This window comes from Triplophysa dalaica, chromosome 8 (assembly GCF_015846415.1).
Source record: "Triplophysa dalaica isolate WHDGS20190420 chromosome 8, ASM1584641v1, whole genome shotgun sequence".
NCBI lineage: Eukaryota > Metazoa > Chordata > Actinopteri > Cypriniformes > Nemacheilidae > Triplophysa > Triplophysa dalaica.
Window position 1 is genome coordinate 6,072,533 of NC_079549.1, and position 16,448 is coordinate 6,088,980.

The window sequence follows — 16,448 nt, forward strand, 5'->3', positions numbered from 1 at the left end:
GAACCGTGAGATGACTGATTCAAAGGGTCTGACTTTCTATACAACCATTTGTCGGAATCGAATAGTTCAATGGTTTGATTAATTACCCCCGTAGTGAATGAAGATCATAGTAAATACACATACAACTCTGAAGTGTAAAGTTATAATAAAGTTTGTTTACTTAATTGTGTGCAAAGTAATAACATCTTCTTGTGCAAGGTCCACATTAGTATTTTTAGAAGACAAAGTAAGCTGAACATGCTTGAAAAGTAAACACTGTAAAAGAAAACATATCTGTACAAAGGTAAACGGAAAGATAATTGTTCAAATTAAAAATAGTAACGCCAAAAAAACAGTTTCTACAAATTTACATATTAGTGATATCACCGCCAAGTAAGTTGTTTGTTCTTTCCTATACACTAAATATGATAAATGTTTGTCGGTCATCACATTTCATCATATGACTCAGTGTGACTTTTATTCCTCAGTCAGAGTCCTTTTGCTTCGGGGATTCACTCTCGAAATGACTGCTTTTTCCACGAGTATTGTTGTTCATGTGTATGATTTTGACCACAATGCATCACTTTTCTGTCCTAATTCATCTTCAGCATGTATCACTCTCCTGATATCGTATGTCATCACGTAAAGTGTCTGTGTGCTCTGCCTCTCAGGCGTTGAAGAGTTCAGCAGAGGAGTTATAGATGGAGTTGACACGTTGTATATAACTCGCATAGGGTTCCAGCTCTTCTACATCAGGCGGCTTAAAAAGAGCATATGCTTAAGTTAGTGATATGTGACAAATGTACATTTACAGTTAATCTAAATTGAAGATTGTATATGTAAATAAACATACACAGTCTTTGTAACTAAACATATCTAGATATTGTAAATATGTTTTGACAGGTTAATTCTCTACCTGGGGTGGTTTTTCTTCAGCTGGTGTTGAGATTTTGGATTTGCAACACATAGTTTTCAATGCACTGAAATGGCATTACAAATATAAATGTTAATAAGGCAGACATGACTGTGACGATAAATGATTGTACCCTGGCTTTGATTTGGGTAAAGGGTTAGGCTAGATTATTAAAATACGCAAAAAGGTTTTGATAAGGCATCAAAATATCCCACCTTAAGTTGTTCAGCTTCTTGTGTAGTATGTGAACCACAGCCACAAATACAAGAATAAAACAAATGGAACAGACTGCTATGGTAATAGTTTCTGTAAGAGCAGAAAAGGGAGAAGATTAGTTATTTTATTAAGTAATTCATCAATATCTCCTAATTCTTTTATGCCACATGGCTGAACATGAATCACAAAAACATATAATTTGTTAAAGACCTTTCTGCATATCTTGCTATCTGAGAAAAAGAGATCTTTTACAGAAGGTCAGCTATATAATGCAAATACATTATATAGCTGACCTTCTGTAAAAGATCTCTTTTACAGGAAAATACTTTTTAAATGGTTAAATACTTTGTTGTCAAAGTTGATAAGCACATGTAAATACTTTTCATGCATTAGATATTTGCAAAGCCCAGTGACAAACATAAAAGGTGACTAATAATAAAATAAATAAAAAAATATGGAGATACAGGGCACCAGAAGGGCTGCCGCGATGTTATACTGGTTGGCATTTTATCCCAGTTTTAAGTGAATTAAAATGAATCTTTATGTTTTAGTAATTGTTTGCATTATTAATATTTAATGTAAAACCTTGCCATTTTAATTATTTTACACAGTGCAGAAAGATGTGCCATTTTCTAAAGGCCCATTTTAAGCCCTGTTGAACCACACCAATTTGAAAAACATTTAAATGTTTATGATCATTTCTCTCTTGGTTTATCAACATTTTAATGATGGATTTTAATGTTATAAGATCAAAAGGGTAAAACAACAATGATGCCATGAAAGTAAAAGTGAAGTGCCCATATACTACGAAATCAAGTTTGAGATGTTCATCTTAAAATCCTGCTTACCTAGATTTGTAAGATTTCGCTGCGCTAAACTGGGGGGATATGTGACCACACAGGTGAGGTTACTGATGGTAAAATTATCCGGCAAATACACTCGATTCTCCACAATAAAAGACATATCACCATTCCTGGTATTACTAATATTGGATGAAAAGTTCAAGGCGGGTTCCCATTGAAGAGTGGGTTTAGATTGTTCATATTTGGCTTGACAGACGGCAACCCTTTGACCATTGATAACCTCCAGCCAGTTGGTAAAATGATGAACTGCAGTAAAAATAAAAATATCAGTATAATATCAGTTCAAAGCATTACCAATATCAAAACCATATTTATCTCTTTAATAGCTTAGGAACTCAACAAAATAGACAAGAAACATAAAGCTAAAGTGTGAAAGAAAATGGGTAACAAAAGATTGTGTTATAAAAGGAGTCTACATGCTTTGGACCAACTTTAAACTCGGTATACAAACTCCTTTGGTGGCTGTTAATCACTGATTAGTGATCAATTGGTAATGAAAACTAAATCTAACAACAAAACCTTATTTTTCACGTTATACAATAACTTATTTACTTACCACTGAGATTCACCATTTGTCCATAGCCACCACCTTTATATGATAGATCACATAAGTAAGATCCTTCATCCTCTTTTGAAATCTTTGGAATTAATAAATAAATTCCATCTGAAGAGTTGAACAGCTTCTTTCCATCATTACAAGTGGAGTTTTGAATAGACGATTCAATGCCAAGCCAACATTTTTTGCTTTGCAGGCTGATGTTCCAAATGATATAAATTATTTCGTTCCAATTGACTTTAGGACTGTCACACTTTAAAATGACATCACTTCCCTCGATAAAAGTTTGAGCTCTGAAATCTGCAGAAATATATATAGATAATTATTATACAATTCAAATATAATCATATAACGCCAGTTTTTTTCACAATTCATATCTTTCCCTGTCATGCCAAGCTGGTTCTTCATCACTTCCTTCCCTAACCCTAAAATAGTTACAGTACAGTATACAGCAGCTTTAGTTTGACATAAATGTCACACACTTGACATTTTCATGAATATCATTTAGGGTCCCATTTTGTTTAAGCATTTTTCGCACATTTAAACATACTGTAGTATTGTACTTCCATTTTGTGTCCAATCCTGTCAGCCTCGTTATTGTATAAATCAAAATTTTCTACAAATATTCAAAGAAACTTGGTAACACTTTACATTAAGTTTCCCTTCATAAAGCATTTATAAATTTGTTCATAAATGAATAATACATAATTTACAAATGCGTTATAAAACAGTTATAACTGCTTATAAATGTGTCATACGAATAAATCACATCATATTAATGTGCATTTTCACAGGTTACTAATGTTTATAACTAACTAAATAGGGTACACATGAATCCACTATATTAAGGCACACTTTCATGGTTTGCTAACATTTTATAACTCCTTACATTTATAAATTAGGTTTTTGAAGTTGTGTATGAATACATCACAGGGCACCCACTTTTCTTGAAAGTGTACTTTCATGGGATCTCAACACTTCTAAATATATGATTCACACAGATGTAGACTTGTGTGCAAACTTTCTGTTTTTAAAATAAATAAGAAATATTTTTTTCTAGTTATTAAACTTTTGATCATGTTTTCTGGTTATTATACTTTTGATCATTTTTTAACACTAAATTCACAAAGGTAGTCGTAAAATAGTCCAATAGTTATTGGAAGTGTTTGAATCATTAATGAAACATTACAAACAAACAATTTTACGACTACCTTTGTGAATTTAGTGTTAAAAAATGATCAAAAGTTTAATGATTATATCTCGGTAAGCACATTTACAAATGCCTTATAAAGGGAACCTAAAGGTAAAGTGTTACCCAAAACTTTTCTATTTAATTTAGAAAATTTGTTTATTACATCACTAAAAACATTTGATTGTAAATAATTAATCAAAAACTCAAAACAGAGCTTTTCCCTTAATTTAATCACAGGTTTGTGAAAAAAATAATACTAATCAAAAGAGCTCATAAAATGTTTGGTTTGACCTTGGGAGATGGACGTTTCACATTCATTGAAAGTTATGTTGACTTTTTCTCAACTTTTTTGCAGAGAACAAAACCAGTGCCAGTTTAGTCCCATATAAACAAAATCATCAGATACAAAATCATTTTTCTGACCTGTGAGTTTACTCTCCAGTTCATCAGACATAGAAGATTGACTCTGTTGTATTAAGTTAGGGCCCACAAAGATGGTTTGATCTCCTCCTTAAATGGTTAGTGACACAGCATGTTAGTAACAGGTTAATAAACAGGTTAATATGACTGCTCAGAACAAGGAAAGATAATCACTCAAGTAATCCAGTTTCAGTTAGTTTCTCAGTAATGTTCTGATCACACAAAGTTTATCAACTGAATTAGTAATGTAATATTAGTCAAATTATTATAGAATTTAGATAGGACTTTATTTAACATTCCTTAACATTCTATAGATATTTTACAGACCTAGATTATCATATTACTTTATTGTAGGAGGAACAGGCCTTAATCCAAAGTAATCTAAACACCTGGCATAGATCAACAACTGCCATACAAGCCTGTCTAACATCTACAGTTGCATTGTGGTAAACAGTCACATAAGAAATGTAATTTTGTTCCATACACATTTGTCTATATGTTCTATTCACAGATTTCTTGTCAGGTGCATATTTTAGCCTCAAAAACCTCAGACAGTCAGTTCCCCCCAAGAATCCCCCCAGAGAGGAAGAGAGCTTCGTCATGGCATGTGCTCTCAGAATAGCAACAAAAACACATGCAGAAATACAAATATAGCCATCACGTGTGCATGAGAGATCAGATTCCTCATTCTTCTCCACATTTTTCAACCCCACAGAGACACAAGGCCAAAATCTGCATGAAATAGTTTTCTTCAGTAAGTGGAGCTTTATAAAGGCCAACCCACCCACACTGACCAACTGTTATTATGTACACTTTCAATTTCACCACAGGTTTAAACCATAATGAATCACTTGATGTCTAAGATTTTAACCACACAGCAAATGGTTGAATAAAGAAAATAGAAAGGGAAACTGGTGTAGTTCACCCAATGTTCCTATAGAGATTATACCCCCAAAAAAAGAGTTTACACAATATCATTCAAACATTTCATTACATCTTTCTTGTTTCGTTGCAAAAATGAGTCATAAACCAGTTTTGATTTACATGAATACATGATTTCAGAATTTAAATGTTTCAGTGAATTATCCCTTTAAACATATAGCTACATAAGTTTTAATAACTGCACCAAGCTTTCATAAGGGACCAAAACATACAGATATGAAGCATATCACATCACACAAATGTGTTTGAACAAACCTCTTGTATGAGTTCTTGTCACAAAGAAGCTCAGAAATACGATCGCTACCAACATCCGATTGTTCATCATTTTGTAGCTCCAAAAAAACTGTTAACTCTTCACTGAGAAGTCTGTTCTTTCTTGAAAAAGTACTCTTGAGTCCAGATTTAAACTGTTGTGTAGTAAATCAGGGCACCTTCAGATATCGTAACCAGTTCGTCAGTTTGTCTTTTTTTTACATTCAAATTTTTTTCAATGTCTTCAGCATGAAGCAATACATGTTTAATCCGTGCTACAACATGTTTTCTCTCTCTCTGACAATATTTCACTCAATCCTTTTCTTCTCTCATCTCTTTCCCCTCCTTTTGTTCCTTTCTGTCACATGACGCTGTATTGAACACTTATCATTTTCTTCTCCTACATATGAAAATGCTGACTTCCTGCCTTGTTAACCACTGCAGTCATATACAAACCTTTTCTTTTTGCAGTCTGCCAGTCTGGCAGAAACAAGATTTCAGTAAATTGTTTTATACCATATGAAAAAATTAAAATCTCACATTCTTCTTCTTTACTATATCTAAAAAAATGTAATGTCTGTAAAATAGACATGAAAATGAAAATATTTTTTCAGTAGTCAGGAAGTCATCCTTTTTCAGTGCAACAATTAAAAATACACCGCACAATTTAGGATTGTTTGGAAAAAGAGCCTGGAGTTTGGCCATCCCCCATGCCGATGCAAACCGAGCCCAAAATATGGCTTAAACTTTTCCATATTTATTTTATATTTCATCTGTGTGGCTGCATGGATTGTAACTATAAAGTTAATTTTCTCAATGTTGTCACAGCGTCACATTCATTTATAAGTTATATAAGTCTAGTTTACATATTTACTGTTATGTTTTTGGGTCGAATCCAACTGTTGAGTTAGAATTTTTTTTAGCTCTGAATACTGTGGTAGACTGTATGAGACAAGTTTTATTGCACTTATGCTATTTGTTGTCCTATTGTCTATTGTTCCAAATTTCTTCCATTGTTTATCACATTTGTAAATTGCTTTGGATAAAAGCGTCTGCTAAATTACTAAATGTAAATTAACCAATGGTGGGTTGTTTCAACCCAAAATTTTAACCCATTGTTGGGTCATTTGTCAATTGTGTGTTAACCCAACCATATGGTTGGGACTGTGTCTTTAGACCCAACACTAGGTTAAAAATAACCCAATTTTTAAGAATGCATTTATTACATTTAATCCATATATGTATATATATATATATATATATATATATATATATATATAAACAAGAACAAGCAATGTGTAAACAAGTGTAGAAACACATTGTTGTGGTGTTTACTATCAGTATCCTCCAGCTGAGTTTAATCAGATGGCTGTCACGCATTGTATTATGGGGAATATATAGTTAGTGAAGGAACCGTCGCCTGGACTTAGAAGGTTCTATCTGCGTTCTTAGCAATTTTGAGAGAACGAGCTTCAAAGTTTTTCTTTTCCATTTGGCTTTGCAGATAAAACCTTTTTGCTTTCTTAAATGGTCCCAAAATGTACACAAAATATAGAAAAATGCATTACATAATGTAAATAAATTCTCTCAGAATATATGAGGAAAAACTCAATTTTGAGAGACAACATTTACAAAAAGAACCATCTAATTCCAAGATGAAATCACATCAGTTGTACCGTCAAAGTGCATTGCTGGTTAAAAAAAGAGTCAACGAATATAGGAAATGAAGTAGTTCACTCAGCTTTCGGACACCATACCAAATAAACTAGAAAAAACAATAGTGCACTTAAAGGGGATATATGTTATATGAGGACATATTTGCATAATTTTCTAAAAATTCTGTGATAAAATTGACCGATTATTATTGAGATGATACAAAAAAGTATTTATTAAGAATTTCATAATTAGTATTTAAGTTTACTTATTTTTTTTCAGATGAATATATTAGGAGTGGCCCAAGCAAAATCTGGGTGGTTTTGGTTTTGGTCAGTTTCTCTTTAAGTGCTAATGAGCCGCTAGTCTCCTCCCCCTTTTCAGCATAAAACGTGTGCTTTCAATGTCAAAACAAGAAAGAAGGGTAATATAAAGCGAATGAGAAATGCCGTGTCTCATCTTTAAACACCAAACACGTTGTTTTCTATAAGCAAACAGACTCCTAACAAAGGCGTCATGTTTTCTATGTGCTAAAACACACATCGCAAACCGATCGCGTATTTACAAAAACCATACACACTGCTTTCTATAAGTAAAAGAAGCACAGAAACGACTGTAGCTTTGTCCCAAATCGAGAACTGAGGTTGTTCTTGTCTCCTGTGAGGCTGGGAACAATGTTCTGTGTTGGTCAGATAGAATGCATTGCTCTGGTTTGCTTACTTTTGCCATGGTGTAGGAACTAATTCACACGCAAAAAAAACTCCAACAGCACTCCGTTTGGTGGACATGTTCAGAAAAAGGAACAGTAATATTGTAGTAAGAATGGCTTCTTAAAGGGGTGCTGCAAGGATGTGTCATGCATTTGGACTTCTTTACAATGTTAAACGTGGTGTCTTCTCCTGCTTAACATGGTCAACATGTCCAAAAACAAGTTGCGCATATAACGTGGTATTTCTCTGCTCAATACACTCCCCCTGTGATCGTACAGGTTTCTGAAAGATTTTTTCGAACATACAAAACTTAAAGGAACTTGTTTTGTGAAAAAAATTCTTAGTCCCTAGTAGGACAATTCTCCTGGAAAAGCATTGAGACCAGGAGAAGGAGCATGACCAGACGTCACTTTCACTTGTGTGCAGGAGAGAGAGAGCATATGTTTGCGAAGTTCAGGTGTTTGTTTGTTCACTGAATTTGGGTGATAAATGTTATATAAATTGTGGATATTTTGTTTGAAACTTATATATGTAGCCGTCCCAGCCCTAGAAGATGCCGGAATGAACCGCATGCAATGAATGAAACTGATGTCTGTGTTTGGTTGACAATGTGCTTAAGTTCAGCCTACCCCTCCCATCCGCACGCGCCGTATGATTTTGGAAATATTCATACAGCTGTATCTATGTTTTGTAAATATGATCAAACTAAATACTCTTCGATGATACGATGTATGCAATACTGCTCTATAGGTACTCAAGATGTATAAGAGATTGTCATATTCCTGTGTATTGGGGCCGTTTTAAGTCAGAAGGGGAAAGGAATCTGAACGGCTCGTTTTCTCACAGTCTCGCAGAGATAGCTTACATAAACAGTTAACTGCATTGAAAGTTACTGCATTGTCATTTTTCACGTTTTCTGAGTTGGCAGATTCTCCAGAGACACGATTATAGCACATAAACATGGAAAAATCGGATTTTCATGAAATGGCCCCTGAAATGTTTATGTTAAGCAAGGTTAGGAAAAACAGCACCGTCAGAAAAAATCTTGTGCAAATGTTGTGCATAGTTCAGGCAGATGCAATCACACAGGATGCGGTTAGTGGTACCCCCAGATCATACATGGATATTAGCGTTGTCAGTTGTGTCTGTGTGGTGAGTTTGTTGATGAAATGGTATTGATTAGGAAAATGCAACACGTTCTCAAATGTGCAATGCACAAAAATGCTGACAGATAACAGAACCTTTACTATCTCATAACGCCTTCGGACAAAACACAACTCATCGTGATCTGATAAACAAGAACAAGAAAATGTTTGTCTGTTTGTATGCTTTACTTTTTGTGCGCTCCATCAATTATTATAAAAAACAAAGTTTCAAAGTTATTTATTAAAGGGGGGATTTTTTTCTAATTTTACACAATGTAATATAAATCATAGGGGTCTGTGAAGTTTCAGTAAAAAACACCCTTTAAATACACCATGCTCTACATGCCCACTTTTACAAGTGAGGAGAAACGGGCTGTTTTGGTGTGTGTCTCTTTAAGTGCAAGTGAGCTTGTGTCGCGTGTTTACAACCCATTCACACAGTTATCTGAAGTGAAGATACTCAGACAAACACACCTCAATTTCTCTAAGTCAAATTAACATTATGCAGGACAATCCCGTCGCATGTTTACCAGCCGCAGACATTGCTTCTAATAATGAACGGACAAAAGGTGTCACAGTGACATTTTATCTACTTTTAAGTTGCCAAGGTCCCTGTGGTCTTCCTTAATAAATATCGGTACTTACAACCTTGTTCATTGTTTTTCATGAAATCACCCCTTTAAAGTAAACACGTTTCGGCCTAAAAGGTATTTCAGAGGCGATATGTAATAATGACACTGACACATGTGTTTCCTTCATATCAGATCTAAATTAATATTGTGGTGGCCTGGAATCCTTTGTGTCTCAGTGGTCGTTCAAACATTGTTCAAACATTTTGTAGAATAGGTGTATGTAAATAAGCTTTCCTTACAAGGAAATTGTGACTACCCATTTCTTCTGAATGCAATCTGTGGGTTTGAAGAGTTGTTCCAGAAATCACGTATTTAGTGGGTCAGAACTTTCATAGATGGAAACATGGGAAACTTCTCTGTGGCAGATCATGTAATTTCCCATCAGATCAGTTTACCAATGGCTTAAGTTTTGTGGGATACTTACTGTAGCCTACTTGAGATCGAAAAAATATGTGAATATTACAAAAGTATTATTACTTGTGTTTAATATTATTTATTGTGTAAGAATTATGTACATTTTTTAAAGAAACTTGATTTTTTTTCCAAAAATATATTTATTTTAGTTTTTTTAGAATTTTTTGGTGGTAAATGTCTTCTTTAAAGCATCTACCTTTTTGAACACACAAACACTCACTCTCCCACACGCATATATTTAATATGTGCAAAACTAACAGCACAAACCGCAAACAAACAATCCACTACATGGTGTTCCTGTAGAGACTGTGTCATTTACAGCAAGTCACCTCAGCTAAGGCGAAATGCAGTGTAATGGAGCAGCATACTTTCAGCTGAAACTGTTGTGTGACACATCGTATCTCGAAACCTTTCTCGTTCAACCTCAACAGAAGCGACAACACTTGCTAGTCGAGCAAGTTAACACACTTATCTGTCAGCAGGGGTGGGAAATGTTTTTTTTCAGCAGGTGCATGATAACCCACACATAGGTTTTTATAACAACCACATTATAGAAAGTTCACTGAATAGTTTACATTTGTGCCATTTTCCTTCTGCTGTAATGAGAACGCCTGGACTACTTATTTTCATTATCATTCTCTTTTTGACATATGTGTTGTGTTGTAGGGAAAATAAATTAACTTTCATAAAAATGAAATGGAATCAATGTTCCCCTTTTGTCAGTCCCCCACTAATACCGAACTTCCCCTGGGCGTTTCGGCGTGCGAGCCACAGAACTAAAAGGGCAGGCCCTTTTCAGGGCCGAGATTTTCCACAGCTGCGGGCATGTCTCGTAGCTGTGTCCTGGAGTGCGACAGACTCATCCCTGAGTCAGACGGCTATGATACCTGTCTCATGTGTTTGGGTGTCAAGCACGCTGAGGCCGGTTTTGTTGATCCCGCATGTTCTGTCTGCGAGAACATGGCGATCAAGGTGATGCGGTCACGGTTGGAGGCATTATTTGTGAATGCCTGCCACCACCCCGTCTGTTTCCCAGGCGTCGACTGCCGCTTTGGCCTTGGTGACAGCTTCTGCGAGCAGCGGGGATTTGGGGGTCCCTATGGATGTCGCTACGCCAGCTCCGGCTCTGCGGACCACCCATACCCCAGTACGCTCACCTGGTGCATCCCCAATGGGCGGCGGTCAACCGTCCCATTGCGGGCAGACTCAGAAGAGGGATGAGAACAAACTCCCTGTCAACGCATCGGACAGCTACCTCCTGGCATCAGACGCAGAGGATTTCTCTGATCTCAAGAGCTCAAGAGGAGTCCGAAGTGGAGATGTCGGCCATGCTCAACTGAGCGACCGTGAGCATTGGGTTGCAGTGCGGTACGCCGCCCTCTCCCAAGCGCTCGTGGCTGGATTCTTGGTTTCTGGGGTCCTCCATAGGACGTTGCGCCGGTCAACCCCAAAAAGCAGGTAAGTCAGCAGAGTCTTCAACCTCCCAGGGGTCGCCTGTGCGGGGTGACCGCTCTGTCCACAACCGGACCAACCCTCCGGGGCACGGTGAAGGAGAGCCATCTGGTTCCTCTGTCACGGTTCTTGGGCGCTTGGCTAGTGAGCACCAGCCCGTCATGATGGCTAGAGAGGACGATCCGTCTCGGTTATGTGAATCAGTTCGCCAAGCGCCCGCCCAAGTTTCGGGGCATTCGATACACCTCGGTGCGAGCGCCCCCGTACTTCGGGAGGAAGTTGCCGCCCTCCTGGCGACAGGAGCGATCGAACCCGTCCTTATAACCGAGATGTCTTCCGGGCTGTACAGCCCGTACTTCATAGTGCCCAAGAAAGGCAGGGGCCTGCGCCCCATCTTCGATCTGCGCCTCCTGAACCGTTACCTGTACAAGCTGCCGTTCAGGATGTTGATGCAGAAGCGCATCCTGGAGTCAGTTCATCACCAGGATTGGTTCGAGGTAATCGACCTGAAGGACGCGTTCTTTCACGTCTCTGTTCTCCCTCGACACCGGCCGTTTCTCCGACACCGACCATTTCTGAGCTTTCTTGCACAGGTCCGGGAAGAGGGGTATCAGGTACTGTTGGTTGCGCCCTACTGGCCCACCCAGACTTGGCTCTCAGACCTCATAGCTCTGACGGCAACCCCCCTGGCCGATTGCCCTGACGAAGGACCTTCTCTCGCAGAGAAGGACACGGTTTGGCACCCCCAGCTAAGCCTCTGGAATCTCCATACCCGGCTCCTGGATGGGACAAGGAGACCTTGAGCGGCTTGCCACAGGCGGTCAGAGAAACCATCCTGCAGGCTAGTGCCCCCACCACTAGGCATCTGTTCACATTCAAGTGGCGGCTCTTCTAATCCTGGTGTTCTTCCCGAGGGGAGAACCCACGGAATTCCCTGATCGGGTCCGTGCTGGCCTTTCTACAGCAGAGACTAGAGAGTAACCTCACCCTATCCACGTTGAGAGGGGGGCGCATCCAGGGGCGCGAGATGGGTGAATCCACCTCGACCGCACTCCGTACCCTCTTAGGACCTAAACGTGGTCCTACGGGGCCTTGGTACGGCCCCTTTTGAGCCCCTCAGAGACACCTCTCTCTCTCATCTGTCGATGGCGCTCGCCTCTATCAAGAGGGTGGGGGACCTCCAGGCATTTTCCGTTCCCAGGGATGCCTAGAATTTGGGCCCGGCAACTCTCACGTGATCCTGAGACCCAGGCCCGGTTACCTGCCCAAGGTTCCCACCACTCCCTTCCGGGACCAGGTGGTGAACCTGCAGGCGCTCACCTCTGGAGAGGAAGACCCAACCTCCAACGTGCTGTGTCCAGTACGCGCACTGCGCCTCTACTTGGACCGCACACAGGACCTTAGAAGTTCTGAGCAGCTCTTTGTCTGTTTTGGGAGACAGCACAAGGGGAGACAAGCGCACTGGATTGTGAACGCTATTTACTTCCAATCCCAAGATCGCCCATGCCCATTGCAGTGAGAGCCCACTCCACGCAGATTATGGCCTTCTCGTGGGCACTGGCCCAAGGCGCCTCGCTGGCAGCATATGTCGAGCTGCGGGTTAAACTGCAGGTTAATCCTGAGGGTTATATTCTTTGCCATCCTAGCCTGTAGGATGACTGAGTTCCTCCTGAAGAATGAGTACATCGACACCTCTGTACAGAAGGGTGGAATACCAAAGGTTCCAGGATGCCTCGAGCATACAGGTGTGGTCACGCAGTTGATCAGAGAGGCAAGAGAAGGGAAAGGAGACCTAGTAGTGCTGTGGCTCAACCTCACCAATGCATATGGATCCATTCCCCATAAACTGATGGAAACAGCACTGGATCGGCACCATGTCCAAAGCAAAATCAGGGACCTAATAGTGGACTACTACAAGAGTTTCAAACTGAGAGTCACCTGTGGGACAGTCACATCCGAGTGGCATAGGCTGGAGAAAGGAATCATCACTGGATGTACGATTTCAGTGATCCTATTTGCCTTGGCCATGAACATGCTGGTCAAGTCAGCTGAAGTCGAGTGTAGAGGTCCACTAACCAAGTCTGGAGTCTGCCAGACCCCCATCAGAGCCTTTGTGGACGACCTGACTGTTACAACGACGTCAGTGCCGGGATGCCGATGGATTCTTCAGGGTTTGGAAAAGATCATCACCTGGGCTGCGATGTTTTTCAAGCCTGCAAAATCTAGGTCTCTGGTGCTCAAGAGAGGGAAAGTGACTGACAAGTTCCGTTTCTCTCTGGAAGGCACCTAGATTCCATCAGTCACCGAGAAACCAATTAAGAGCCTTGGCAACACCTTTGATTGCAACCTGCAGGACACTGCATCCATCAAGGCCACATATCGGGAGTTGGAGGTGTGGTTGACCGCAGTGGACAAATCGGGTCTGCCAGGAAAATTCAAGGCCTGGATCTACCAGCACAGTGTTCTCCCCAGGATCCTATGGTCCCTGCTTGTGTACGAGTTCCCGATAACAACAGTAGAGGGCTTCAAGAGGATGATTAGCTGTTAGCTTCGTAGATGGCTGGGCCTGCCACGAAGCCTGAGTAATATCGCTTTGTACGGGCAGAACAACAAACGTCTTGGTTACGTATGTAACCTCAGCTCCCTGATGGAGGGAACGAGACGTTGTGTCGGACGACAGATGGGATTCATCCTTGAGAACCAATCAACTCTGACTACTATAGAAAAGGCCAAATGAATTTTCACAAATGAAATTTGCGTGCCGGTCTCCGCCCCCGGATGTCCGGTATAAAAGGAAGCCGTCGTGCAGCATTCATTTACCTCTTGTTCTGAAGAGCCTGAGAGCCTCTCACGACTGCAGCAGAATACGATACATGTTGTGGCATAAGGGACACAACGTCTAGTTCCCTCCATCAGGGAACTGAGGTTACATACGTAACCAAGACATTCCCTTTCTGTCGGTCTCTCGACGTTGTGTCGAGAACGATAGATGGGATTGCCATTGGAAAACGCCACAATGCTGTAGTGCGTCACAATCTCTAGCGAAGCGACGGTAACAGGCCTGGGCGTGTCAGCTCGATGCTTTCGCGAAACTGTAACCTTCCAGTGTGGTGGTCGGGGGGTTCCAGAGCTTTCTTGGAGAAAGATGGGTACAGCCCTGACCGGTAACCTTTAACGGACGGGGCCTTAGCTCTCTACTGGCGAGAGGCCGTCCGGCTCGGGTTTACACCGGGTAAGTGCAACTTCCTTAATTGGGGATGCGCTGCAGAGGCCACCTCCTACCCTTGTTTGGGTAAGAAGAAAGGTAGATAGCACACTGACCCAACCTACTGGAGGATGGAAAGGTGCTTTCGCAGGCATACGCGCCCCCCGGATGCCAGTCCTACATGTCGCCACGTAGGACGTGGGCTGACACCGGGTTTACGCGAAGGATTTTAACCCTTGCGATGGTGTTTGGACGTAGCCCAACCCGCAGCTCAACAGATGTCTGCTAGGGAGGCGCTTCTGGCCAGTGCCCAGGAGGTGGCTATACCCCATGCGGAGTGAGCCCCTGCCAATGGGCATGGGAGATTCTGAGATCGGAATGCCGTCGTAATGGCATCCACGATCCACTGCGCCAGCCTCTGCTTGGAGACAGCCTTCCACTTCTACTGTCCTCCAATACAGACACGGAGCTGGACGGAGCTGGACTTTTTAGAAAAAAATCTCTAACACCTCTGGAACTGCCGAGACGCCCAGGGGAAGGTCGCTGCAGGTAGGGACGATCCGCTGCTCTACGTTGTAGATCCGGCAATGTAGAAGAAGAATTTGTTGAATTATTTTTGTTCGTAGTCATGAGCGAAGGCTCTGAAGAACAAAAGGTAAATGAATGCTGCACGCCGGCTTTCTTTTATACCGGACATCCGGGGGCGGAGACCGGCATGCAAATTTAATTCGCCAAATTTCATTGGCCTTTTCTATAGTAGTCAGAGTTGATTGGTTCTCAAGGGCGAACCCCATCTGTCGTTCTCGACACAACGTCGAGAGACCGACAGAAAGGGAACTGAAGCTCCCCATAAGCAGCTTGAATGAGGAGTTCATGGTTACCCGTGAAAGAGAGGTGCTGCTGTACAGGGAATCCAGTGACCCAAAAGTCTCCCGAGCTGGCATCATAGTCAGAACTAGGAGGAAGTGGAGGGCGGGGGAAGCAGTCGAGCAGGCTGAGTCACACTTGGGTAACAGTGTGCCATCAGTGATGATGTGTCTATAAGTGCATCAAAAGATGTATATGTTACTAATCTTAGCTAACATTCTGACTATACCTACTGTAAAACAGATTTCAAAAGATCTTTAAATATTTATACCAAATTATCTAATTATCTAAAAAATAGAACAAATCCGAAAAACAAATGCAATAAAATAAATAAGAGTAGGCTACTCATAACTCAATAAACAGTCAACAGTGCAAAAATCACCCTACGGACAATTTTTCCAGAGATGCCAATCAACCCACCATGCATGTCTTTGGACTAGGGGAGGAAACCGGAGTACCCGGAGAAAACCCCCGAGGCACGGGGAGAACATGCAAACTCCAGACACAAGTCAGAAGCGGGAATCGAACCCCCAACCCTGGAGGTGTGAGGCGAACGTGCTAACCACTAAGCCACCGTGCCCCCCCCTAGGCATTAATTTAGCAAATGAGCAAACAGTAAATGCGGTCTACAAAGGCATATTTACGAGTTCTCTGAAGTCAAAGTTATAGGAAAGGAGGAAAAAAATCAGAATCCGAATTAAAAATATTGGAAATGAACAAGGACTTTGGCACTTGGAAACATCTTTTCGCCATTGCTGCCTGGAGTCAGTATGTGAAATTTCTTGTTTACAAACTATTCCAGGTGCTGTAAATAGGTTTGTTTTACAATTTTACAGTAAATGCCATTGCTCCCCTCCAAAAATATTTTCTATATTCTGTACACACTAAATAAAAATACACATAATAATGTAAGAAGACTCAAAACAGAAGGTTAGTAAAACAGGCATATGAATGGAATGCAGATGATCGTACTGAAGGAATCTTCTTCTGTTACCAGGGATGGTGACAGGAAAGATGTACGATCCAGGATTTGGGCT

General features: G+C 40.6%; 1 protein-coding gene and 1 pseudogene across 2 annotated transcripts; one reads left to right on the forward strand and one right to left on the reverse strand.

Annotated features, from left to right (window-relative positions):
- Nucleotides 1–135: 135 nt before the first annotated feature.
- LOC130427133 (cell surface glycoprotein CD200 receptor 1-A-like) lies at nucleotides 136–5,686 on the reverse strand. 2 transcript variants are annotated; one of them, XM_056754187.1, is made up of 7 exons: nucleotides 5,337–5,686; nucleotides 4,143–4,229; nucleotides 2,528–2,827; nucleotides 1,957–2,217; nucleotides 1,108–1,198; nucleotides 896–959; nucleotides 136–739 (listed from the first exon to the last, which is right to left on the reverse strand). In XM_056754187.1, the coding sequence occupies exons 1-7, from the start codon at nucleotides 5,404–5,406 to the stop codon at nucleotides 647–649; spliced, it is 966 nt and encodes a 321-aa protein (XP_056610165.1). In that variant the 5' UTR covers nucleotides 5,407–5,686; the 3' UTR covers nucleotides 136–646. The 2 variants fall into 2 exon arrangements, with proteins under 2 accessions (XP_056610165.1, XP_056610164.1); XM_056754186.1 differs by lacking the exon at nucleotides 4,143–4,229.
- A 7,238-nt stretch (nucleotides 5,687–12,924) lies between these two features.
- On the forward strand, nucleotides 12,925–15,588 carry LOC130427546 (uncharacterized; annotated as a pseudogene).
- The last annotated feature ends 860 nt before the right edge of the window (nucleotides 15,589–16,448 follow it).